Here is a 27417-nt window from a genome sequence, read left to right on the forward strand (position 1 = left end):
TGCTCTGACATCTCCATGCAAATCCCCACATTGTATTGGAATATCTCTCCCTGTCAGGGTACAAGGGGCCCCTTGAGCCTAAGTCTTCAACTGCTCAGAAACACATCTGCCACCCCCCCCCCCTTGAGATGCTCCTCAAGGGAATTTTACAAAGGCCATGTGGCCCATGTTTTAAGTCAGATTGTTTCAAACTTTTCCTTCCAAGTATCTATCCAGCTCCTTTCACAGACATATAGGAACCAAATTCTACATTGTTACTGCCATTGTCTAATTGTTTCTCATTATTTTGCATGTGGTCATTTCATTTTCATAGCTCGAGTGTAACTTAATTGAAAGCAAGAACCATATCGTATGTTCTCTTGTCTGTATTACCTATTCCACATGAGCTGCTGCTGGCACTCAAGAAATGTTAGTGTCAAGCTGAATTCTTCCACTAAGGAGGTCTCTACCAGAGCTTACTCTAAAGAAATGCCAAACTTATCATTAATCATGGAAAGCACTTGCTTAAAGATGAAATAATTCTTTAAGTAATTCAGCAAAATGTGCTACCTACCTTGTGCCAGGCCCTGTGCTGAACACTGGGGTTGAATAGAGAGCACCCCCGTATTTCCAGCTCTGGGGAGCCTAGTCTTGCAGAGGGTGTGGGTACATATAGATAATTACAGTATGGTGTTGAAAGGGATTGGGGTATTTGAGAAAGAATACAGGTGCACAAAGTAGGGACAGAATCTCTCAGGCTGGGGTCAAGGAGAGCTTGGCAGACATGATGGTATTTGAGCCAGTCCAAGGAAGACAAATGGAATTCCAGCAGACAAGGAAGGAGACATGCACAGACTGGGCAATGAGAAGACCATCCAAGGGTTTTGGGAACATCAGGGTGAGGTGCCTGTGGGGGCACGACAGGAAGTCAGGCTGGAAAGGTAGGCGGGGGCTAGACCAAATGCGAAACTAAGGAATGCCAGCCCCAACTTTCAAACTGCAGCCACAGAAATATTTAATCAAACAGTGTCACTGAAACGCAATAAGTAAAACAGACAACAGCCCAGCAGATGTGGTTGGGAGTAGGAAATACAGGGACCACTCCCATGCTCAGCTCCTCCCAGATCCACTGCTCTCACCTCCCAGCATCTGAGGGTCTGCAGAAGAAGCCCCTAGGACTTTGAGGAGTAATTTAGAAAATGCTACTGTGGCAATTGGGGAAGAAGTGGGTGACAAAAACAGGGTTGGGGGCGGGGAGCGTGTTTAGGGAAATTGGAGATGGTTTAGAAAGGTAGGCAGCAGGAGGGCTTTGAACATGTCAGAAGAGAACACCACAGCTGTCATAGGTGAGAGAATAGTCCAGCCTGGCTTAGGGCAATGGGTGGGAGTGCAGAGGACACGGTAGATTCACGAGCTCAGTATAGATCTGTACAGGTGAAACACACGTTAGAGACTGGATACAGGGGACCAACCAGAGAGCGAACCGTGGGGAACACCAAAGGACTCTGGGAAGCAGTGTCCTGGGAATTGAAGTGGTCAGTGTAACCAGGTCCTAATTATGACAGAGGGAAAATCAGGCAGGACAGAGCTGAAGCCATGACCTGTCTTCTGAGCCTCCAGGAACCAAAGGGAATAGGGGCCTGGTGGGAGAATGGGTAGCCAACGATTGTCCTGATTTAAAAACTAACCTTGTTATACCGCTGGGGTGGGGAAATTATAGAGCCAGTACTGACAGGGCTGGGGTGGAGCTGGTCCACACATGCTTTGCTGGAGGCAGTGTAATTTGGAAAAATATTTTTGGACAACAATTTGCATACCACTGAGTCATAAAAATGTTCAAAACACTTGACCTAGTAATTCAACTTGTGAGAATTTGCCCTAAGGAAGTAGTTCAAAAGAATGAAAAGCCTGTGATCACCTATCCAAATGTTAATTAATTAATTAAGCAATTAATTAGAAATTATACATTGTGCTGAATACATTCCAGGAACTCTGCTTGGTGGATAAGTATGTTCACTGTAGCTGTTTTGAAAATAGTAAAACATAATAAACAATCTATATTATTAAGAATGCCGCAATGGTTTAATAAGGTATGAGACATCCGTGTGATAGACTTATTTTTTAATGCTGTATGACACAAGCAGAATCCAAAACTGCCTGCTTGCTGCCATAGTTAAGAGTACATTCTCTTGAGTTTACTGCCTGGGCTTGAATTCTGACTACCGTGCCCTGGCACCTGACCTTGGCAAGTTCACCAGTGCCTCTAAGGCTCAGTGTCTTTAATGGCAAGGTGAGTATAACAATTCTACTACCTCGTGGGGTTGCTGTTAAGATGAAATGAGAACAGGTGTGCAAAGTGCTTAGCACAATTTCTAGCAGACAACAGGTATTCAGTAAAAGCGAGTTGTTATTTTAAATATGTAAAACTGTGGGTCAAGAGAAAAAGACTTCCAGAGACTCTCCCACATTTGTAGCTCCAGGAAATATTATGGATGGCTTGTCTCCTATATTTTGTTTAGTATCATTGCACTAAAACTTTTGAGGTTATACACAACACTGGCAAATCTAGAAATAGGCAAAGAAAGCACTTTGACCTACCATTTCATCCAATGGAAGTCAGAATGATGGGAACATCCTGTTTTTCTCTTTCTAGCTGTGTTTGGCCAGCGTTTGGATGAGACCGTGGCTTATGAGCAGAAATTTGGCCCCCACCTGGTGCCCATCCTGGTGGAGAAGTGTGCGGAGTTCATCCTCCAGCACGGCCTGAATGAAGAGGGCATCTTCCGACTGCCTGGGCAGGACAACCTGGTGAAGCAGCTCAGAGACGCTTTTGATGCCGGGGAGCGGCCCTCCTTTGACAGGTACCCTGTCCTCACCATGTCCTCCCCCTGCCATATGTGGGTAGGAGGACCTCTCTCTACCAGCTGAGCTACCGGACTCACACAGAAGTTTCCAAGGCCCTGGCTTGCAACAAAGAGAGCTTTTTATTTTGCTGGCGACTTATGTGAGGAATGAAGTGAACTAGAAGTAGGGCCTTGCTGAGCAGTCAAGAGATGTTTAGGATGTAGGGGAGGCCGGGAGGATGACGGGACCTAGCTTAAGGCCTACACCACTGGGCAGGTGAGGAATGTTGAAGAGTGAGCAGACTGTACAAATAGACTCAGTGTGGTAGAGAACGTAGCATACCTATACCCGAGGGCTCCGATGCTCTCAGCTTTCTAGAAATGGCCAGAAGCAGCACTTCTTGTTAGGTTGGGAGAGCATAGTAATGTGCAGCTCTGAACTTAGTTCTGAGCCTTTTTGGAGAGAGTACATACTGATATTGTGGCAGCCTGGCGTCTTCTCAGGTCTCCCCCGTGGAGGTTGCCCAGGTTTGGTTGGGGCATATCAGTTGTGGTGACATTTCTTCTCACCGTCGCCTACCTGCCCCACCGCCTCCAGCTACCCAGCCGAGGTTTTCGGCTCTGCCACAATCAGCTAGTACAGCACCCATGTTGACATTGTACGCGCTCTCTGCCTATTGTGCAATATTTGCCTTGGTTGCCTGTGCGCGCTTGTCCCGCTGGCTAGAAAGAGCCATTGTTCTTTCCAAATCAGCAGCCCATAAATCAAGATTTGGTAAGGCAGGCCCAAACTCTGTCCAGTTTCCAAAGGTTGAAATTCCCCAAGGGGTTATTTAGGACCTAGGAATAGGGCTGATCCTGGGAAAATCATGAACAGCTAAGTGCCATTAGTTCCCTCTCCCCACATCCACCCCAGTCACCAGCAATGCCCATTCTCCCTGTGAAGCATCTCTGATACCATCTGTTCGCTCCAATCTCACCGCCACTGTCTGAGTTTGGACCACCGCATGTCTGTCTTTGCTGCCTTCGGCACGCAGTAGGTTAACTCACCAAGGGTGCTTTATTTTTACAGGAAAGCAACGGGTGGAGTTGTTACTGGAACTACAGCAGGTTACGGGCATCAAATTTACAGACCTCTCAGCAGCACTATAAATTGCATTTCATTGTCAGGCACCTGATCAATTAAGCTCACCACCTTTTTATATTCAGTTTCCTTCTTATGTTTTTAATTAGCTTTGAGTTGATCAAAAGATACAGGTGGGTTGTTGCTAAAGCCATGTGAAGAGTCAGCCAGGAGGAATAGAGGTGATTGCAAGGGTTTGTCAGATACTTGCCCTAGGCTTGATTTTATGTTCCTATAAAGTCAGCCTGGGTGGTGGAGTCACAGTCTTGGATACCTATGAAATATTTGGGGCAGGAAGGAGGAAAGTTACCACAGCTTGTCATGACCTCTCCACCCCCAGAATTAAGGAGTAGAGTTTACATACCCAGAAATAGGAAGGGTCACCTGGGGCTCTTCAGAGTCCTCCCAGGGCCAATGCTTGGGTCTACATAATCCTTGTGGGTAGTCATCTAGATCCCCTACGTTGGTCATATGTGTGGTTTCACCATGAGATCTCCCAAATTGTCTCACTGGAATGAAAAGAAACAAAGGACCTTTTATTTGGTAGGTGCTAGTGCAGCTGTATCTGATTCTCATTAAACATATATGAATAAAATTTAAAATCTCTTTGTTGAGTTTCTGTTGGACTGGATACTATCCAGTCATAAGCCAATACACTTCTGATACCTATACTTCCATGAGAAACATACAGATGTGCCACATTTTAAGGTCGGTGCCACCAGGGAAGTGTTGGCAGAGCCATCGGTGGAGCCTGGGCTAACCTCTAGTGGATCAGGTGTTGAGCTCAGAAGTTCAACCTGGCTCCTGACTTTCTCTTAGTCCTTGACTTAAAAAAAAAAAAAAACATGTTTAACTTGACTTAAACATGTTTCATTGGGTTGAAGGAATAGCAAACTCAGGAAAAATCATGCTGGAAATGTAAACTGTAACAGTGACAAGTGAGTCAGCTCTGATAAAATTAGGGCACAGACATTATACTAAAAATTTACAAAAATAATTGTCTAATTTCCGTTGTGTTAAGTGCTAAAATGGAAAACTAGATGGTACTATGAGGACTTAGAACAGGGGCCTTTTGACACCATCTGGTAGATTTAGGGAGACCCCCAAGAAGCAATGACGTTTACACTGAGAGGCCTTAGACAAGCATAAGGAGTTAGCCAGGACAAGCAGCATTATCTCCCCCTGATAAAATGAATCGGGAAGGTTTCTCTGGTTTTAAATGTTCCAAGATGATTTACATAGATAATTATGTTCTCTGGTTATAACACTGAAGCATCTACACTATATCAGTGGTTATAACCTTTTTTTCTAATGTTGGATATTTTTGCTTCCTGGTTTCTTCTGATTGAACTATCTAGTAGTTTGTGGTTTTTGTTGTTGTCATTTTTCTTTAAAAGATTCTGTTTTTTGATTCATCGTCTCTACTATCTTTCTCATTTTAATTTGTTGTTTGCAACACTCGTTCCTTGGGCATATTTTGCATGTTGTATTTTGCCAGGCAGTGGACAGTGCATCAGAAAATGGAACTGTGGAGGCAGAAGGCCAGCTAGGAAGCTGGGACAGAATCCTGGCAAAAGGCCACTGCCTTTTGAAATAGGGCAGTGGAAGAGGGCAGGACTTAAAGTGATTCACGTGATATTTGGATAGACTTGAGGGGATTTGGGAGCCTAATTGGGTGTGGGGTGAGGGAGAGGCCCCGGATTCTGACCAAGACCATGGAATGGATGGTGATGCAGGGGCATGAGGAGAAGCCTCATGGCTCCTTTTGCAACTTTGGGTGAATGCTCCTCCTGCAAAAGTGTTAGTTGGTTGTCGTTCTGCCATTTTCTTGGGAATGTCTCGTGTATTTTGACAAGAGGACTTTGTCCAGGAATATTTTTAGGTAGTGACTCAGCAGGGAAGGCTTTTCTAGAATCCCCACCTTAAGTGAATGGTTCCCACCCCCAGTTTCCTGAGGCAGCAGTGGAGCACAGACGGGGCTCCGTGCCAGTTCATGTTCTCATTTTGAGGTAGAGAGCTGACAGGCTGCAAAGCTGGGGCCTTTTCAGAAGACATCTCCAAACACTGGCTGTCAAAAACAAGCAAAAAAAACTTAGGATGCCAAGGCAGAGCTTTACAGTCAAGTCCTGATGTTCTTATTTCTGTTTCCTCCAATGCCTCCCTTCTTTTCCTTCTGCCCAAGCCAGCCCATCCTGTCCCTTCTCCAGGAGGCACTCCTACCCAGTGAATTCTATATTCCCCATCAATGAAACTGAGGAGCCATTCAGATTGTCTGAACCTCTCAGCACATCCTTGCTTTTCAAAGTACTACCAGGACAGTCACTTAAGAATACCAGTTTTTGGGGCGCCTGGGTGGCGCAGTCGGTTAAGCGTCCGACTTCAGCCAGGTCACCATCTTGCGGTCCGTGAGTTCGAGCCCCGCGTCAGGCTCTGGGCTGATGGCTCAGAGCCTGGAGCCTGTTTCCGATTCTGTGTCTCCCTCTCTCTCTGCCCCTCCCCTGTTCATGCTCTCTCTCTGTCCCAAAAATAAATAAATGTTGAAAAAAAATTTAAGAATACCAGTTTTTTGGGGGGTTTTTTGATGTGAAGTAAATAAATATGAAGTAAATAATTTCTTCACTAATGAGCTTTAAGCATATGGTAGATTCAGACTTATTTTTTCTTATAGAGCTGCATAATAAATGCAATAGCTCTATAAAACAGCGGTCAGCAGACTTTGATAAAAGGCCATATATGACATATTTAGGCTTTGCAGGCCAGAGTGTTTCGACTGCAGCTATTCAGTTCTGCTTTTAGCAGAGTTATAGCTCAAAATCAGCCAAAGACAATCCAAAAATGAATAAGCATGGCCATATCACTTGATGGATGCTGAAATTCAAATTTCAGATAATTTTCACATGCTATGATATCTGCTTCTTTTGAGTTTTGTTCCCAGCTATTTAAAAATGTAAAATCCAATCTTAGCTCATAGAGTGTACAGGCAATGGGCCAAATTTGGCTCCTGGGCCATGCTTTGCCCACTCCTGCTATAAACTGGACAAGCTGAACTGAAAAGTCCAAGCTTTCTTCAGTTAACAGGAAGTCATCTGAATGTTGTCTGTGTTTCTGCAGCCGGGCCTCTGCTCCCCACCCTCTAGGCTCCCTTCCTCATACTGTAACTCCTTGTCGTTCTTCAGATCTTGGCCCCTATGGATCCTCAGCTCTGCACTGGGTGTCCCTTTTACACACCTCCATACAGTCCCAGGTTAGTCATGGCACTAACCTCACAATTTTGTAGTGACTTGGTAACATTTGAGTCTGCACAGCTCTGTGGCTCAATGAGGCCAGGTGTCCTGTATATCCCTCAGGTTCACTGCTGAAATCCCAGTGCTTGAGGTAGTATCTTTCACCTAGTAGGTTCTCTCAATGCTTATTTATTGAACAATTGCACAAGTATATGAATGAATCCCAGAACTGTTTTGAGCTCTCTGAGGGTTTAAAGAGATCATGGACCATCAATATTAATGAGTTATCACATGAAAAATTAGAGACTAAGCAGAAAATGCAAAATTGTGAGGTACTAAGTGACTTGGAGAAAATAGAAAGAGATGAAGACTAAAATAATTTAATAGGATTAATAAAAAAGTAGACCTTGAACTTACTTTTGAGGCAGTTGGGTAGAAGAGATAAAGAAAAAAGTGTTGAGGGTCATGGTTCCAGATAATTAGCAAAGATGTTTTGTTTGGATACATCTTTATCAGACTCTGCTCCTCTGCAAAACTCCCCTTTGGAACCTGGGATTCTGTTTAGTGGACCACGAAGGGGAAGGCAAGGAATGTTCTGGAGCTTTATTTTCAAACAACATTGCTTATTTTCTTGCAGAGATACAGATGTACACACCGTGGCCTCCCTGTTAAAGCTTTACCTCCGAGACCTCCCAGAGCCAGTGGTTCCCTGGAGCCAGTATGAGGGGTTCCTGCTGTGCGGGCAGCTCATGAATGCAGATGAGGCAAAGGTTTGTATCTCATTAGAGTTAGTTGTCCTGCTTTGGAAGGTGATAGTTACTGAACACTCTTCTGGTAGGCAAGCAACAGTGGGTCAAGGGACTCATACCTTTTAGTGAGATACTTTGTCAAACTGGAACTTTGTCAACAACAGAAGGCAACTGAAGCCAGTCATCGTGACAGCCTTGCTGGGATGTAACAATCCAAAAAAGAATTGTCTATAATCAAATATACCCAAACCACTTTAATGAGAAAGAGAAAGCTTCTGAGAAGGCTTTCAAGCAATATGGCCTTGCTGAGACCCAGTGGACACAAGGACAGGCTGACCAACCTGGAAGGCTGGTGAGAGGGAAGAATGTTCTAGTTCCACCATGATCATGAGTGTCAGCCATGGGCATACAAGGAATGCAGCCACCAGAGAAAGGAAGGACAAGGAACTTTTCTCTGTTTTTTTCAGCTGCAGCTGCTTAAGGGGGTGTGGTCAGTGTCTGCAGCATCATGCTTGTTAGAGTTCACAAGTTTGCCTGCAGGATTTGTGTTCCCATGTAATTTGTTTCCTGAAAGGTCTTAAAGTCAACAATCACCACACTAGAGTCATGTTAATTAAACAAATTAACCGACCAACAAAAGCCACCAGGAAAACCCATCTAACAACAATAAAACCTCCTGGTTTTTAACCAGGATTTGCAAAACCAAATGCCCCACAAATATGTTTGTGGTATACTGCTGATAATTGGGGTCTAACTCTCCACTTCTGGGAGGTTCGCTTTTAGCACTCCTATGTTTTAAAATTTTTTTATACGTTTACTTATTTTCGAGACAGAGAGAGACAGAGTGCAAACAGGGGAGGGGCAGAGAGAGGGAGACAGAATTCAAAATAGGCTCCAGGCTCTGAGCTGTCTGCGCAGAGCCCAGCGTGGCGGTCAAACCCATGAATCACGAGATCATGACCTGAGCTGAAGTCGGACGCTTACCTGACTGAGCCACTCAGGCACCCCTAGCGCCACCATGTTTAAAGCTCTCTCTGCCAAAGTGGTGCACAGAAAAGCCTACAGTGAAGACATGGATTTAACTTTGATTTTGCCATTAGACAAATTAAGCACTTTCTGTGAGACTTAGTTTATTTCCTTAGACCAACAGAACGTTCTATAATGGTGGAACTGGTACATAGCTACATTGATCAATATGGTAACCACTAGCCACACATGGCTATTGGGCACTTGAAATGTGGCTAGTTCAACCAAAGAAACAATTCCTAATTTTATTTTATTTTATTATTTAAATAGTCACATGTGTCAAGTAGCTGTTATGTTGGATAGCACAAGCTTAGACAAATTTCATAATAGCATCTGCAGTACTTAGCATTGTTTTGAGGACAAGGGATAGGAGATAGGTGAGTGATATTTTTAAAGTATCAGTTTAAGGAGAGACTTATTCTCTATTTTAACATTTATTATATAATATACTCCCAGAAATATATATATAATAATAATTATTATTATTACTATTACTATTATTATTTTAAGCAATGGAGTGCCCTAGACCTGATAGAAAACATAGCTATGAGAACTTCTCTCCTAAGAGCGAGGAGCCTCATGATTTAAGTAGATCTCAGCACAAGAAAAACGGCAGTTTTATATTTCAACGTTAGGAAAGGAAGGGAAGAATAATGATGCAGCTAATTATGCTGTAGCTATTGTAGCTATTTGCCTGCACAAAAATGAGGTTGCATGATCTCATACAGGTCTTCCTCAGCAACAAAGGCAAATGAAGCCAATCAGGGTGACAGCCTTCCTGGGATGTAACAATCTAACAAAGAAAGGGACTATAATGGGAAATACAAATCAAAACCACAATGAGATACCACCTGACACCTGTCAGAATGGCTAACATTAACAACTCAGGCAACAACAGATGTTGGCGAGGATGCGGAGAAAGAGGATCTCTTTTGCATTGTTCGTGGGAATGCAAGCTGGTGCAGCCACTCTGGAAAACAGTATGGAGGTTTCTCAAAAAACTAAAAATAGAACTACCCTACAATACAGCAATTGCACTACTAGGTATTTATCCATGGGATACAGGTGTGCTGTTTTGAAGGGACACATGCACCCCAATGTTTACAGCAGCACTATCAACAATAGCCAAAGTATGGAAAGAGCCCAATGTCCATCGATGGATAAACGGATAAAGAAAATGTGGTATATATATACAATGGAGTATTACTCGGCAATCAAACAAGAATGAAATCTTGCTATTTGCAACTATGTGGATGGAACTGGAGGGTATTATGCTAAGTGAAATTAGAGAAAGACAAAAATCATATGACTTCACTCATATGAGGACTTTAAGAGACAAAACAGATGAACATAACGGAAGGGAAACAAAAATAATATAAAAACAGGGAGGGGAACAAAACAAAAGAGACTCATAAATATGAAGAAGAAATTGAGGGTTGCTGGAGGGGTTGTGGGAGGGGGGGTGGGCTAAAAAGGTAAGGGGCATTAAGGAATCTACTGAAATCATTGCTTCACTATATGCTAATTTGGATGTAAATTTAAAAAAATAAAAAATAAAGCTAAATTACAAAGTTAAAAAATAAAATAAAATACAATAAAATACAATAAAATACAATAAAATAAAAAGAAAGGGACTATAATGGGGCACCTGGGTGGCTCAGTTAGTTAAGCGTCCGACTCTTGGTTTTGGCTCAAGTCATGATGTCACGGTTCGCAAGTTTGAGGCCTGCATCAGGCTCCATGCAGACAGTGTGGAGCCTGCTTTGGATTCTCTCCTTCTCTCTCTCTGCCCCTCCCCTGCTTGTGTGCTTTCTCTCTCTCTCAAAATAAATAAATCAACTTAAAAAAAAAAAAAAAAGAATGGGACTATAATCAAACACCTCAAGCCTCTTTAAAATTAATAACCAGGGGCACCTGGGTGGCTCAGTTGGTTAAGCGTCCAACTTTGACTCAAGTTATGATCTCACGGTTTGTGAGTTCAAACCTCTCGTTGGGCTCTTTGCTGACAGCTCAGAGCCTGGATCCTGCTTGCAATTCTGTGTCTCCCTCTCTCTCTCCCCTTCTCCCACTTGCACTCGGTCTCTCTTTCTCTCAAAAATAAACATTAAAAAAATAAATAAAATAAAATAGGTAACTGAATGATTTTGTGCATGATTTATAAATTTTGGGGGGAGAGAGTGAGATGAGGACATGAGAAGTCTTAATTAATATAGGTATATCAGCTCACCCTTGTGAAATTAATAACATTTTATAGAATGAGGTTTAAAAGTTGGCTAAAAAGCATCAGTGTTTCAGGCAATCTCTCACCCCATAGCTCCAGGAAAAGCAAAGAGGTATGTGGATGCAGATCTGACAATAAGACTCCCACCCCTGAACTTATTCGCTTTAGACCTGCTTCTCCCAACTTTTCTCCATCTCAAAATATTTGGGTTTCTTTTTTTTTTTTTTTTAATTTTTTTGTGTTTGTTTATTTTTGAGAAAGAGGGAGAGAGGGAGAGAGAGACAGAGCGTGATCAGGGGAGAAGCAGAGAAAGACGGAGATACCGAATCCAAAGAAGGCTCCAGGTTCTGAGCTGTTGGGCCTTGAACCCACAAACTGTGAGATCATGACCTGAGCTGAAGTAAAACGCTTAACCGACTGAGCCACCCAGGCACCCCTCAACATGCTTGAGTTTCTGATCTGTGGTAACGCACATCTGGGCAGGGCAGAGAGACCACAGCCTCCCTCATTGGTGAAAATGTGGCAGGAGTGGTAGTTGAGAGCAATGAATCTATAACAACCTTTACAAAGAATTCACTCATTAAACTGGAAGAGGGAATCCTAACATGAAGCAGGTATTCTAGATACAGAGGGTCTGCACCAAGTCACCACATGCAGGCTGACAGGCCATAGGGTGCGTTTTCTCCAGAGGAACTGCTCAGGTTTGAGGGAGCCTGCGTGTCTCATGTTAACTGGCACACTTTTACAATCGCGATGTTACTGACAGTGACTACAGACCCTACAGGCAGCTGCTGGTGAAAAGAACTAAGAAAGCTCTCTGTCCTTCCTCTCCCTGGCACATGAATTTCTTCTCTAACATTCATGGTCATCATGGAGGTAGAACATTCCAACATTACCTACCACGATTGGTCAGCTTGTCCTGTGTCCCCGCAGATCTCAGCGAGGCCATAATGCTTAAAATCCTTCTCCGAAGCTTCCTTCTTCTCTCACTACTTTTAAAGTGACTTGGGGTATTTGGATGTGATCCAGTGCTTCACTGGAGTGTTGTATCTTAAGCATTCACTAAGCAAACAATTACTGTGAGTATGAGATGTCAAATCGTCCTTGCCTTAGAGTAGTTCTGAGTTGGGGAAGAGGGCATGATTAGAGACAAATAAAGAAATGTGCTGTATAAAAACCTGTGAGCTTCTCCATACTATTTTCGCAACTTCCTGTGAATTTATAATTATTTGGACATAAAAAGCTTTAAAAAAACACACAAAACTATGGGAACAGGAGTGAGTACCAAAGTGTTGCTTTCTGCACACATACATCAGTTATGTTCCCTATGTTCCAGAGTCTCATTGCTGGCAAGTGAGCAGGCTCATTTAGGGTGTTCAAAATCTCTTCCCAGGCTCAGCAGGAGCTGGTGAAGCAGCTGTCCATCCTTCCTCGAGACAACTATAACCTCCTGAGCTACATATGCAGGTAAGAGTCCCCTGGTATCAGTTTCCAGCCATATCAGAAAGAAGCACCTGGTTAGAGGAGGAAAGAGTGTCCCTGTGAACTCAGAGCTTCTGGTCCAGACTTTGGGAAGGTCAACTGTATTCACACAGCACTGAGTTTGTTCCCTATGTCCACAAGATAATTTAAAAGATCCGCTGAAAATCTGATTGGCACATGAAGTGAACATGTTCCTCTTCCAGGCCTGCCCAAGTGCTACCTGGAGTTCTGGGACATGTATTAAAACCCAGAATCCTTATGAATGTTTCTAGAATGATCTTCCATCTTCCTGACCTTGGACCATAACGTAGTGCCCTAGATTCATTCCTGGTCACCCTTCTTATTTCCCTTTCTGAGGACCCGCGTGCCTTCTCTGTGGCAAAATGTAGTGCGTAGATGGACCCAGGTCTGTCTGAGCTGGGAATCTGGATCTTCTCGCCAGACAGAGCTGAAATTTGCTTTTATTTAAAAAAATTTTTGTTGTAGTTTCTAGATTATAAAAGTGATGCAGGCTTTGCAAAAGGAAAATGCAACATACCGTAAATAAGAAATAAAAATAATGCCTTTTCCTCACTCAGCAAAGATCACTATTATTATTTGGGCATGTTTCCTTCTGGACGTTTTTCTTTCTATGATAGATCTTTACATACATCAATATAAATATAGGGGAACAATTTCTTGTACATATTTGTGTCTTGCTGTTTTGGGCTTAATATTATATTGTGAACATTTCCGCCTGTCCTAAAGTAGGATTATAAATGAGTCTGTAATATTTCATAATGTTTCCTCATTTGAAAACACCACCATTTATTTGATAATTTCTATGTATTTGGAATTTTATGTTGCTTCAGCCTATTCATTTAAAAATGGTTTTTAGAGAGAGTAGAAATTCCTTTGCTGATGTTTTCATTTTTTTTTTAATATAGTGAATCTGAGGAGAGCTTCATGTCTCCAATGGGTAGAATTATAGTAAAAATTCATTGCTAGTTATTGAGCACCCACTGAGAATTTGAGATGCTTGGTGCTATAATCAGAGGATGAAGCAAGAGTCACTTCTTCATTCCCCTCTGTGACATCTCCTCATGAGAAAGTTTTCTTCTCTGGAAACTTGGGTGGGATGGATACTGAGAACCTGGGAGATAAGCCTAGGAAATTGGGACTAGGGATAGTCAGATACCCATTTGAGTCCTTCTAGTTTCCTTTTAGCTCCCTGCATTGGACCCTGCCTCCTGCCAACACCCCATCCCCAGCCCCAATGCCACCACCAGAAGCTGGACAGGCCCCTCTTGGCTTCTCTTCTACCTTGATCTTGAGTCTTTCAAGGTGAAGCTAAACTCATGTGGGCAGAGCATACCAGACTGGTCCCCTTCCTGAGACTAGAAGGAAGGAGATGAGATCCATCTCTGAGATCTCATTGATAGCTGGAAGTGCTTCCTTCTGGCAACTTCCTGTTTCCTACTATGGGATTTCCTGGTTGCCCACAGGTTCCTACATGAAATCCAGTTGAACTGTGGTGTTAATAAAATGAGCGTGGATAACCTGGCTACTGTGATTGGTGTGAATCTCATCAGGTCAAAGGTTGAAGACCCTGCTGTGATCATGAGAGGTAAGACTGGTCCTGTGGGGAAGTCGAGTGCAGAGGAAGTAATGACAATTACACAGCTACCGAAGTGCTCTGCAAATTGCCAAACATTCTCTCTTGACTAACTTGCCCAAATTGTGAAATAGCCCTGTGAAAGGAGCAGGGCAGGAATTATGTCCATTTTCCGGATCATAGCACAGCAGAGAGATTCAAAATTTACCCAATGGTCACACAGTACAATAGGCTAGCACAAAAACAGCTAGTGTTTCTTAGTCTTTAATTACTTTTAAATAGCCTTAGCCAGAGAAAGCAAATTTGCAAGAAAGTGGAGAAAGCAAGTTTGACTTTAGAAGACAATTTACAAAAAGGCCACTTGTAATTCACAAAAAGGCCACACTTGTGGTTGTGTCTTGGTTCAGTGAGCAAAAGTCCTGGCATAGAGTATTGATGTCTACCATGGATTTGGGAAGGCAGTACTCCTAGCACATATTTATTATGTGTGCAATAAGAAATCAGATGTCATGTTGAGGACCACATGAGGGGAGAAAGATGTCTTCATTTTCTCTACTATTATACTGCCTATTTTCTGATCAAAGACTGACTAAAGGACCATACAGGCTGAAAATAACCCTCTTTTACCCACTCCCGTATCCTTCTTCTATCTCTTCTCTTCCACCACAATCTTCTACCTCAAGCGATTCAGAAGTGTCCCATGAGGAGCAAAATGACTTTTTTCGGACTCTGTGGTTTTAGAGCCAAGTTTAGAGATATCCTATGATGGAGACCCTTAGGAATGTCTGCCTCCTGCCACGGTACAACTCTACAGATCTCTTTCTTCTTTCTTTCAGGGACTCCTCAAATCCAAAGAGTGATGACCATGATGATCAGAGACCATGAAGTTCTGTTTCCCAAGTCCAAGGATACACCCCTGTCACCCCCTGCTCAAAAAAATGACCCCAAGAAAGCTCCAGTGGCTCGAAGTTCTGTGGGCTGGGATGCCACTGAAGACCCCACGATGTCTAGGACAGACAGCTTTAGTAACACGGTAAGTGCCGAGAGCCTTCTTTTTCCACCTGACTCTTCCTTTAGTCCAAGTCGTTCTATGTAAGAGCTTATCTAGTGTGGCAATGTGGGGGAGTTTTTGATGATGCTGTGGCAATGGGCACAGATGGTAGATACCCATTTGAATACGTCTTGAAAGCCTGGCCTCTTTCAAATCTAGTCTCTGTTGGCATCCTGGAGGTGGGATTAGTGACATGTGTGCCAATCTCCTAATGGCTGAGCAGTGGGAGTCCCCAGTAAAGTCCGCTCAAAAAGGGAAGCCATTCCAAGCACAGTCCAGGGAATTTCAATAGGGGAAATTATATATCACATTGTAAGTGTTTTAGCAAGAGTTGTTGAAAACTCCGGGTGAAAGTCCAGAGAGAACTGGTTTCCTGCTAACCCATGAAACGTGATTTCTTTCTCAGCGTATGTGATGTGTTCGTGTAATATTTCTCATTCCCTGATAAGCTGTCTCAGCAATGTCAACCCCCTCATTTGTACTGAAGTGTTGGGGCTCACGTTCCCAATGTTAAAAAACTCTTCAGCCTCTGAAATGTAGACTAGTTACAAAGCTCAAATATTTTTATATATTGATGGAGACAAATACCTTAAAAAAAAAAAACCCATGAACTTGATGTAGCAGCTTGGTTCTTTATGTGTGACCAAGAAATGAATTTAAAATTTCTGACTGACCTGGTAATGTCAGTTGCCTGCAGTACTATTAATCCTGAGGATAATTAAGAAAGTATTGGGAAAAAGGTAGATAGTGGTACTGATTTTTCTTAGGTGATGTCTATACACAGTGCATTTTACTAACACTCTCAAATGAAATTAATATTTAGAAATGCTCATACAGGGGCGCCTGGGTGGCGCAGTCGGTTAAGCGTCCGACTTCAGCCAGGTCACGATCTCGCGGTCCGTGAGTTCGAGCCCCGCGTCAGGCTCTGGGCTGATGGCTCAGAGCCTGGAGCCTGTTTCCGATTCTGTGTCTCCCTCTCTCTCTGCCCCTCCCCCGTTCATGCTCTGTCTCTCTCTGTCCTAAAAAATAAATAAACTTTGAAAAAAAAATTAAAAAAAAAATTAAAAAAAAAAAAGAAATGCTCATACTTCCTTTAATGAAGTCCTACTAGCAGTCCTTGAGAGTAGTCATTGTCAGGCTCATATGACAGGTTTCTGCTATTTATTGTAATATTGTGGGTAGCTATGAGCAGCCACTGTGATGACAAACATAAATAGGTCACCTCTGGGGTTCTCACCGTAACTCTGTAGGGCAGGATTTATCATCCACATTTTATCATTCAGGGGCTGAGTCTCAAGGAGGTTGACCAGCTGGCCCAAGGTAGCAGCACTAGGATGTTGAAGAATGGGATTTAGCTCTGGTTCTCACCTTGAGGCGCAGGCGATTCTGACTCCAGGTGGGGTTGCAAAAGCTGGTGATTAGCTAGAGGGATTAGAAGGAGAGCTTGAGTCTTGATTTTCTGATTTTAGGGCTCATTCTTTTTCTTTTTCCTTATCTTTTTTTTTTGTTTTAAAGTTAATTTCAAAATATATATACACATGGTTAAAAAAAATAAAAAAGAGAAAAAGATATAGATTGAGACAGCTTGCTCCCTCTGCTATCTCCATCTACCCCATCCTTCCCCACCTTCATTAGTTTCATACTTACCCTTCCAGTGTTCCTTTATGCAAATACAAGCAGATATGAATGTAAATTATTTACTTCTTTTTTTTTATACAAATGTAACATCTCTTGCTCTCTCTCTACACACACATGCACACACACATACACACACGCTGCTCATGTCTTGCATTTTTCTACTTTAGAGTATATCCTGGAGACCCTTTTATGTCAATACATGGACAGGTTTCTCATTTGACCAACTTGTTTTCATTCCTTTGTACAACAAACAAGGCTGCAATGAATAATATTGACCATACTTCATTTTATACTCAGGAGATGTATTTCTAGGATAAATTCCCAGAATTGGGATTGCTGAATCAGAGGGTAAGTAGATTATTGTGTAATTTTTATTAAAATTGTTAAATAGAGGTTGTGCCATTTTGTACTTCCACTAGCAATGCACGAAAGAACCTGTTTCCCTACAGTTTCACTAGCAGAATGTGTTTTCAAATTTGGGGACGTGTCCTATCTGAGAGGTGTAAACTGATATTCAGTAGTTTTAATTTTGATTTGGGTTTCTTTGATAATGGCAGAAACTGAGCATATTTTCTTATGTGTAAAGGCTTGTTGCATTTTTCTTTTCCTCTGTGAACTGTCTGATCTTGTTCTTTGTCTAGATTTTTGTTGGTTGCTAGTCTTTTTCTTTTCGAGTTTTATGAACTTTATATATTAGAGAGAGTAGCTTGTTGTCTGTGATATGTATTGCAAATATTTTTGCTAGTTTGTCATTTCTTTTTTGATTTTATGTGCAATTTCTTTGTTTATTTTTTTAATTTGGGGGGTCATGGAAACCCATGTGGGTTGAATTTATCAGACTTGCATTTTATGCCTTTTGGATTTTGAGTTCTAGCTAGCAAGATCTCCTCATCCTAAAGCTATGAAAGAATCCTAGTTTGAGACTCTCTTAACCACTAATAAACCATTGATTTGAGAGCATGAATTCCTCTTAAGTGCAATATCTTCTTAAAGAAACACCACACAGATCATGCACATCTAACTAACGTGATGAATTAAGAGATGGTCTTCTAATTAAGAGTTTCACGGGTGTGCAGCCAAGTCACTACTCCTTATCTTGGGAACATGATACATATGGGAAAACCCACATGACATCCGTGGCCATTTTTTTCTAGACCAGCGACTCAGACGCAGGAAGCCCCACTGGACAACAGCCGAGTGATGGATATTTTGAAGAGAGCAGTAAAGCCCCCAAGGAAAAGCTAGGAGATTGGAAGCTGCAGTCGAGAAAAAGGACTCAGACACTCCCTAATCGGAAATGCTTCTTGACATCAGCGTTTCAAGGTGCCAACAGCAACAAAGTAGAGATCTTTAAGAATGAGTTCTGGTCGCCCTCTTCAGAAGTAAAGGCAGGGGAAGGGCACCGGAGAACAATGTCTCAAGGTATGCCCCACTTTTCTGACTCCCAGCGGACTTCCACCTATGATAACATCCCTTCCCTGCCTGGGGCCCCTGGGGATGGAGCAGCTGCTGTCTCTTCCCATGCTTGTGACTCCAAGAGAGAAACTCTTGCCAGCCCAAACTCTGAAACCGGACCTGGAAAAAAGAACTCTGGAGAAGAAGAACTTGAATCCTTGCAGAGGGTGGTCCAGGAACTGCAAAAGGAAATAGAAACACAGAAGCAAATGTATGAGGAACAGATCAAAAAGTAAGTCACATGCAGAGGGGTCCTGAGCAGCCACCCGGCCTCCATCTTCAGCAGTAACAGGGACTGTTCTCATCTGCTAACAAATGATACTAGAAAGCTTGAGTTTAGAGAACACACTAATCTACAGCAATTGGGCTTAATTAAGGGAAGGGGTAAAGGGAGTAATGAGATGACCAAATTAGTGAAAACTCTATTTAGGTTAAATTCATGAGAAGTTAAGTATGTAGCTTACAAGGCTTAAGCAACCATTTCCAAATAGTTGTTCCTTAAGGATCGGCATGCTGTAATGACTGAAGAGGAACTTTAAATTTTGCTCATCTTAATGTAATACATCCATTCTGAAAATATTTATTGAGCACCTATAGTGTGCCAGACACTATCTTGGCTGTTGGGAAACAGCACTGAACAAAACAAACAAAAGTTTTGTCTGTGCTTATAGAATTTTCCTTCTATAGGAAGGCATAGCATAATTAAAATATATGCTATGTCAGAGGATGGAACATGCAATGGAGAAAAATAAAGCAGGGCAGGAGTTGGGGAAGGGCTCAGGAAGGGGGTTCCTATGTTAAATAATGTGGTCAGGAAGGCTTCACTGAGAAGGTGGCATCAGAGCACAGGGCTGAAGAGAAGAGGGAATGAGTCAGGTCCACATACTGGGGAAGATCAGGCCAGGCAGGGAGAAGCAAAGGTGCAGAGTCCATGGAAGGGAGCAGGTCTGGCATGTTAATGCACAGGAAGAGCCGTGGTGAGCTGGAGAAGCAGGGGGTGACTGAGAGGAGAGAGGACAGACAAGTGCAGGAGGCCTTTCCAGCCCCCTTAAAGCCTGTGTGGAGCAGAGTTTCTAGGAAGATCTACCTGACTAAAGCTTCACTGAATCACTGGCTTCCTACGGAGTACAGGCCGCAGGGGTGAATGGAAGACCAGTGAGGCAGCTCATGCCACAATTTTCATGCACATCCCTAAGATGCCTGGACACAATTTGCTCTCTTGGGTAGATAAACTACTTTCTTGAAATCTTTTTCACACCACTGACTTTTCATGAGAGGAAAGCTCAATCTGGCTTAATCCATATTAACACTAATCATGACAATGAAATATGAACTAGTAGGGTTTTCCCAATCATGACCACTTTTCAGTCCATTGAGACTCAGGCACATGACAGGAAGACTTTTGTGAGCCCTCATTCTTTGTTCCCTACATAGAGGGGTGCCCGTCTAAAAGCAAAATGGAGATCCTTTGTCTAAGATCCTGAAGTCAATCATCTGTAGGCCTACAACACTCATGTGCCATCTTGACTCTGAGGGAAGCAGCCCCAGAGAAGTTTCCCACTGCACTCTGACGTGAATGTCACTGACAAGGTAGGGAAAGACCCAGCTGCCATGGAAGGGCTGCTCCTTCTGAATGGAACCAAGTTCTCTGAATTCACCCATCAGAAGGGTCCTCCATTTTCAACAGAGGGAGAGTTAACAGTCCATAGTGCCTGCTCTGAACTTTGTGCCCCAGATACACATTTTCATGTAATCCCCACAGAAATCTTGCAAAATAGGTAATATCCCCATTTTATAGAAGAAATAGGGGCTCAGGAGGTATTAAAAGATTCCTCAGGGTCACACAACTAATCGTCAGTATTTGATGTAATCAGGTATTTGAACCTGAATTAGTCAGGCTCCTGAGCCCACTCAGATTCTACCTCTCCACTGGAATCAGTGGTCAAAATCTGGCAGTATTCTCTCAATTGAGATTTCTCCCAAAGCAAGATGGAAGCAAGAGTAAACTCTGAGAAGAAAACTAGATTTGTAATGAGAGGGCCAGAAGGAATGAGACTAGATTATCTGTAGGAAGAGATAGGCAGGGGTAGACAAGGCTCCAAAGATGGGCTGTTACATGCAGAATGGGCCAAAGCCCCTGAAGATAGAAGCCAAGCTGGGCTCAAATGAGAGCTCAATTTTCTATACAAAATATGCCATTTGGAGGGGGAGGTGGGCAGAGAGGCAGCATCTCATAGAATGGAATTCTGAAGCAAACTTCCAGTCACACAATCTCCCACAGTCCTGAAATTTCCTCTTTGGGCTTAAAAATGGCATTGTACTCTCATTCCTAGGAGTTAATTCAGCATAGCCTACAGAGCAGGGAACACCTGGGACTAGACTAAGATTTGGACCAGTAACAGTGAAAATTCTGGGAATTCGGGAACCCAACAGATTTTTCACCTGGAGCAGATTCAGAAGTGGGGGTGGGGCTGTCAGGACCTCTGCTTCCAAATGGCAGTTCCCCACACTTCTCCAAACCTCCACCCCTAGGGGGTCTTGATAAGAGATGGCGCTGGTACTCTCCATAGAAGCAGGATGAGCAGGTCCTCATGTGTGCAAAGGTGTTGGGAATCTGGAACATGGGGCCTCAGCAGTCAATTAACATTTCTGTTGAGCAGGACATGTGCAAGGTGCTGTGGAGGTGAAAATATACATATGTTAGAGGTGGTTCCTTCTTTCAAAGACTATTATCTTCTGGAGGATACAAAACATAGAGTGACATGAGAAGGAACAACACAAGAGATGTCACAAGATGGTGTTAAAATGACAAAAGAGAGGTTCAGACATGCCCTGGGAATTCAGGCTTACTGAGAAGTCTGCGTGTGTGGGGGTGGGTGGAACATTAATAAGAGGTTCAGGTTGGCTATAGGTCTTGTGATGTAGAAAGGAAAATGGACAGAGGGTGTTGTGAGCAAGGGTGAAGGGACAGTCTAGAGGTCCTACCCTGTTCTTTCATTCTATTTTCTTCCTTGCAGCCTTGAGAAGGAAAATTACGATGTCTGGGCCAAGGTGGTGAGGCTCAATGAAGAACTGGAGAAGGAGAAGAAGAAATTTGCAGCCTTGGAAATCAGCCTCCGCAATGTGGAGCGCTCCCGGGAGGATGTTGAGAGGAGGAACAAGGCCCTGGAAGAAGAAGTCAAGGAATTTGTCAAATCAATGAAAGAGCCCAAGGCCGATGCTTGAGGGTCCCAGGCAAACATGGAGACAGCCCACAGAGGCCCACCCGACACGCTCCCTTTCTCAGCGCTACCTGATGACTGAGAAGCAAAATTACTCCCTATGAGGGAGAAGAAGACATTTTGGGGGGAAACACCACATTTCCCAGTAAAATAAATCAATGGAATTTGCAGGAAGATGAGGGTGAGCAGGGACATGTGGGGACATCTATGGCCCCCTGTGGCTGTATTAAAAAGGATTGCATTATTCCACCGTGGTCTCAAGCTGAGTGAGATGGAACCTTCCACGATTGGGTGACTATGTCCAGTGGAGACATTTGAGGCCATGTGCCAAGGACCTAGGCAACATGTTGGCCCCAACCGATGGTGGACTGAGGCGTTAGTTCTTTTTTTCTTTTTCTTTGTGGAACAATTCATCCAGTCAGATGGCTTCATGGTGTCCCTGAGACATAGGGGCAGAAAATGATATTTAGCTTTCTTGTATTCACCTGTGGTGAGCTGCGTTTTGGGGAGCTGCACCTGTTGACTGGAGCCCCATTCTGCCACCCCCTCCATGATGCACACTTTCCAGGGTTTGGAAACTCAAAATTATTATTAGACTAAGACAAAACAAGCAATAAATGTGTATTTATGAGAGACTAAGACAAAACAAGCAATAAATGTGTGTTTGTATCCTTACAAACACCTTTGTGAGCCTTAGTGAAAGGTGCCCCTTCCTTGAAGCAGACACACCCCTCTCCAGGCGCAAGGCTTGGTGAGCAGGACATGGGCTGGATTACATTGCCTTTCCATGGCCACAGTTGTGTATGGTCGGCCTGTGAAAGAGGCCTTCTCACCACGATGTGACTTCCTCAGAGGCTGGCTGGGGTTTTTAGATAGTAGTAGTCCCAGTAATATTTTTTCTGTTTCACCAAAATGCCAGTGATTTCACTCTTGTTAGGGATAAGAGGCACTAGAAAGTAGCTAGGAGAGGAGCCTTCCTGGCAGACTTTTCCTCCTAGAGTGAAGCCAGCCTGGCAGAGGGCCTGGGTGAGGCCCCAAGCCTCACTAGGAAGGATAGTGGAGGCTTTAATAATTTTTGTCATTATCCTGATTAAGTGGTCTCCAAGCTCTTTTGACTATGTACTCCATGAGTAGAAAATATTTGAGCAGACACCCCCCCCAATATATTTCTTTACTTATAAATTATATCATGTACTGCTACATTGCTATATCATGTAAATCATAAAACATATACAGGACAGACATTGAATAAGGGTGAGAACAAAACACAGACAAATAGATATTCTCAAATGTGCTTTCAGCTTTGGGGGCCACTGGACAGATTTCCCAGCAGGTGTTACCTGTTCTAGTTTCACATACGTCATCCCCATTGCTGTCATACATTGACTTGACTCTTGAAACCACATGGCTTCATCAGAGGTCTGAAATCCATGGTTACTGCGGTGAGAGTTTAGTCTTCCCAGCATGTGTCTCCTCAATTATTTCTTTTTCTCCTTTTGTTTTCTCACTTTTCCTCCTCTTCTCTTTGTTCTCTTTGCTCTGGTTGTTTCCCCCTGCCCCACCCCTGCCTGTGGCCATGACACAGGCTACAGACCTAGTGGTACAAACAGTGACGTCAGTGTTGCTCAGTCCTGCTTCTCAGGTCCTGTTTCTCCTGCCACCAGTCACTAGACTGATGGAGGGCAGGGACAAGACCTGGCATGTTTGTTTTAGAGACCTGCTAATGAAAGATCGGGGTGTGGGAGGGGGTTGATTTGGAACATCATTAAGTAAAGCAATAAAACGTTTGATTTCCTGGGGTTTACTTGTTTTTTAATTACAGAGTGGCAAGCAGGGAGACACTTATTGAACACCTCATTTACACCGATGAGAGTCTACAATTCTGCCAGACATAGTGCCCGTTTTCTCCCATGGATTCCTCACCCGGACTCTTTAGGTGTTGAAACACAGCTGAGCATGGAAGTAGTCGGCTTCATAATTCTAAAGGGAACATTTGTTTGAAGGTGCAAAGAGGAGGCCCTGAAGACTGTTTGTTTGCAGGTCCATGTTACAGGAACTAGCTGGGCATGGGAGCATGAGCTCAGACTGAGCAGAAGGGCTGCATTTGAATTCCAAGCTCCTCCTGGCCAGGTGATGCCTCTTGTTCTATTTCTTCCACCAGTACTATGAGATACCAGAGTGGCCTCTCCGCTCAGCCTGGGAAGCTGGAGTGTCTATTCCTCTTCATGAGCAAGAGGGGAACCTGGCTTGCCTAAGCTAACACTGTCCATATAAAGAGAACATAAGAAAGCACTCTATACCCTGTGAGTGCAAGGAAGGGCCAGGGAAGAAGATCTGGAGTCTGATGTCACTGGCTTCAATGCCCAAAAGACTACACGTGAGGTAGACAACAGGATAGCTCCAGATCTCACCTGGACCAAGGAGCCAGGATCTGGGAAGCAGCACCCAGAGACACACCTCTGTCATTGGTGTTCTGCTGACCCTGGAGCCCCCACCTTCAGCTCCTCCATGGACAAGATCTACTCAGTCTGCCTTTTTCCAGCCACCCACCCCCTCTTCCCTTTACCTCTCTTCTACCTATGCAGATGCTGAGAAACTAAAAAGGATCTGCAATATGTACTTTAAAACCCCTGGCCATCTTCCCTACCAAAATTTTTCATTTTACCACACAGCCCCAGGCATGGTGCGTACCAGGTCACTTTTGTCTCGAGTTTGAGGCAGAGCTGATGGGTCTCCCAGTAAGTCTGTGCACTGGATAGGGCATTTTGCATTAAGGGATTGGCTGAGATGATCCCTGTCTTCATGCATGCAGGCTGCTATAACAAAATACCACGGACTTGGTGCCTCATAAACAACAGAAATTTATTTCTCACAGTTCCAGATGCTGGAAGTTTGAGGTCAGAGTCAAGTGTGGACCTCTTTGGGGTTGCAGACTTCTTATTGTGTCTTCACATGGTGGAGGGATTAGGAATCTCTCTTGTTTTTTTTTTTTTATAGTTTTTTTTTTTCAACGTTTATTTATTTTTGGGACAGAGAGAGACAGAGCATGAACGGGGGAGGGGCAGAGAGAGAGGGAGACACAGAATCGGAAACAGGCTCCAGGCTCTGAGCCATCAGCCCAGAGCCTGACGCGGGGCTCGAACTCACGGACCGCAAGATCGTGACCTGGCTGAAGGCGGACGCTTAACCGACTGCGCCACCCAGGGGCCCCAGGAATCTCTCTTCTTTTATAAATCATTAATCCCATTCATGAGGACTCCACCCTAAAGATTTATACACCTTCTAATGCCATCATCTCTGAGGGTTAGGATTTCTACATATGAATTGGGGGTAGGGGCACAAACACCCAGACCACAGCAATTCCCTTCCAGTGAATTCTGGTCAGAGTCTGAGGCCTGGAGACATGGAGCGTGACATTCCTAGTACAGAGCCTGTGCAGAGGCTGTAAGCAACAAACGTGTTTTTGTTTTGATCAATTCCTGTTTCACAGCCCATCCACTGAAAAAAAGCACAAAGCAGGAGACTCCAAGGCAGCTCAAGGCTGCCGAGATGGGGCAGACAGGGAGCACCGTGGTACAGTTGCTGTTGGCTGGGCTCCCTGGGCTAAAGACAGGAGGATGTGCGCACACTGATATCGTGTAAACTTCCGCATTCCAGCACTTCCTCTGCAGATAGCATCAGTGGTCAGGCGTATGCTTGCTGGGGAGCAGAGAGATCACTTAGAGGCTGCCCCTGCAATTCAAATGAGTTGTCTTTTTAAGAATTGCACACAAGCCTTCATCCTGCTAGAGAAGGCCTCATGGATGGAAGTCTTGCTACTGCTGGAGGAGGCCAGGGTGGCATTTGGCCAGCAGCAGAAGAGCTGGAGCTGTAGGGCCTGTGGTTCAGTAGGCTTCCCAGGGTGGGTGACCTCAGAGGAGGAATGAGCAGAGAATACCAATGCGTAGGTGCATCTTTCCTGTGACGCTCAAAAATTATCTTAGAATCAGAGAATTACAACATTGGAAAACACCCAGGAGCTCAGGTAATCTAATCAAGTCTGCTCATTTAATGGATAGGGAAACTGAGGCCTGAAGACAAGCTGAATTGCCAAGTGCTCACATAGCGATAAGGAAAAGGATTAGTTAGGTGGTTTTTGAGCCTCCTCTAGCACACTACCTACTGATTCTTGGCTTCTATCCAGGAGTTCTTTCCCCCAGGCCATGACCACCATGTGAAACCCATTGAACGTCACTTGCTGAGTACTTCCAGGATAGAGAGCCAGTCTCATATCTTGGTCACAACCAATTTTCATCTAATATGATGCTAGTTTCTACCTCCTTTATATTACTGATGCTGTTTTAAGACAGTGGTTCTCAGTCTTGGCTGCACTATAGAATTACCTTAAGGAGATTTTCAAAAAATCTGATGCTAAAACCCCATCCTATGTTAATTGAATCAGAATTTTGAAGGGTGGAGCCTAAGAACTTTTAAAAAACATTTTTAACGTTTATTTATTTTTGAGAGACTGGGAGAGACAGAGCACGAGCAGGGGAGGGGCAGAGAGAGAAGGAGACACAGAATCTGAAGCAGGCTCCAGGCTCAGAGCTGTCAGCACAGAGCCTGATGTGGGGTTTGAACCCACAAACCATGAGATCATGACCTGAGCTGAAGTCGGACGCTTAACCGAATGAGCCACCCAGGCATCCTAGAACTTTTTTCTTTAAAAAAATTTCCAGTTAATTCTAATATGCAGACAGAATGCTAAACATGTTTCTAAAACTTATAAGTTTGGCTCAGGTCATGATTAATGATAATATTAAATCTACCTACTCCTTTTTTCTATCCCCAGGCAACACAACTACACGCTCTGTCCCTCCTATTTGCTAGTTTATCATGTGTTCACCCATCTAGGATAAGAGATGCTTAAGCGATGGAAAATGGATCTATGATATATATCCATTTTTCAAGTGGGGAAAAAAATGAACCCAAAGACGTTACCTAAAAAATCTCAATATAATAATAGCTTAGTCATGAACAAATTTAAGGATCTTGAGATTTCCTTAATGTACAGGAATTCTCTCGACTTGCTTTAAGCCTTGATCCTATACATAGGCAAAGAAGGTCAGTACTGGAGGACTTGATTTATAGAGTCTCAAGAAAAGCTCTGATTAAAACCATCTTCCTTTCAGATTCATAGTAGGTTGAGAAATTTCTATCAGGAGCCTTAGGGGAATTAACCATGAATGTGATATATCTGGGAAATAACCATGAAGCTTCCATTAATCATTAATACAATCTTAATATTAGTATACTGATTCCAAGCAGAGAGCTGTGTAATGAAATGATGACAAGAGGATAAGATGCTTGTGGGTGGAGGGATAGATGGAGAGTGTGAGATGTCACCAAGGAATAGTGTCGTGTAGGGGCACTGGCCACCTGAGAGCACAGGGCATATGATCTGAGGTGAGGTGAGGGGGCAGGGCTTTAAAAGGGATAAGGGGGATTTAGGTAGCAGGGTGGAAAGCTGACCTGCCCTGCAGAAAATCTGACAACTGGTCCGAGCTGGCACTTGGACTTCTTTCTCTGCTCTCTGTTCTTGATTAGCACCATTGCCAATATCATAAGAGGAACTACCATTCATAAGCAACAAATACCATTTGTTCTCTGTCAGGTACTGTGCCAAGCATTCTGTGAGTGTCGTATCCTTTAAATCTTAAGTAGACTCTTTGGATTAAGTGCTACTCTACCTATTTTACAGATGTGGAAATGGAGGTTTCAGTGCAGCAGAGCTAAGAGCTAAGTTGGTCCAATTTGTTCAATGCTATGTTG

The 27417-nt window shown here is 43.5% G+C and overlaps 1 protein-coding gene across 4 annotated transcripts in view; it reads left to right on the forward strand.

The window, feature by feature from the left end:
• ARHGAP25 (Rho GTPase activating protein 25) overlaps nt 1-23405 on the forward strand; it is a 90690-nt gene extending 67285 nt beyond the window's left edge. For all 4 annotated transcript variants that reach the window (XM_003984077.6, XM_003984078.6, XM_045054310.1 and 1 more), the window contains 7 exons: nt 2633-2840; nt 7807-7939; nt 12559-12632; nt 14132-14253; nt 15078-15274; nt 18085-18617; nt 21403-23405. In XM_003984077.6, the coding sequence (XP_003984126.3) occupies nt 2633-2840; nt 7807-7939; nt 12559-12632; nt 14132-14253; nt 15078-15274; nt 18085-18617; nt 21403-21610 (1475 nt within the window). In that variant the 3' untranslated portion in view covers nt 21611-23405. The remainder of the gene's footprint in view (nt 1-2632; nt 2841-7806; nt 7940-12558; nt 12633-14131; nt 14254-15077; nt 15275-18084; nt 18618-21402) is intronic.
• The last annotated feature ends 4012 nt before the right edge of the window (nt 23406-27417 follow it).

This window comes from Felis catus, chromosome A3 (assembly GCF_018350175.1).
Source record: "Felis catus isolate Fca126 chromosome A3, F.catus_Fca126_mat1.0, whole genome shotgun sequence".
Classification (NCBI taxonomy): Eukaryota; Metazoa; Chordata; class Mammalia; order Carnivora; family Felidae; genus Felis; species Felis catus.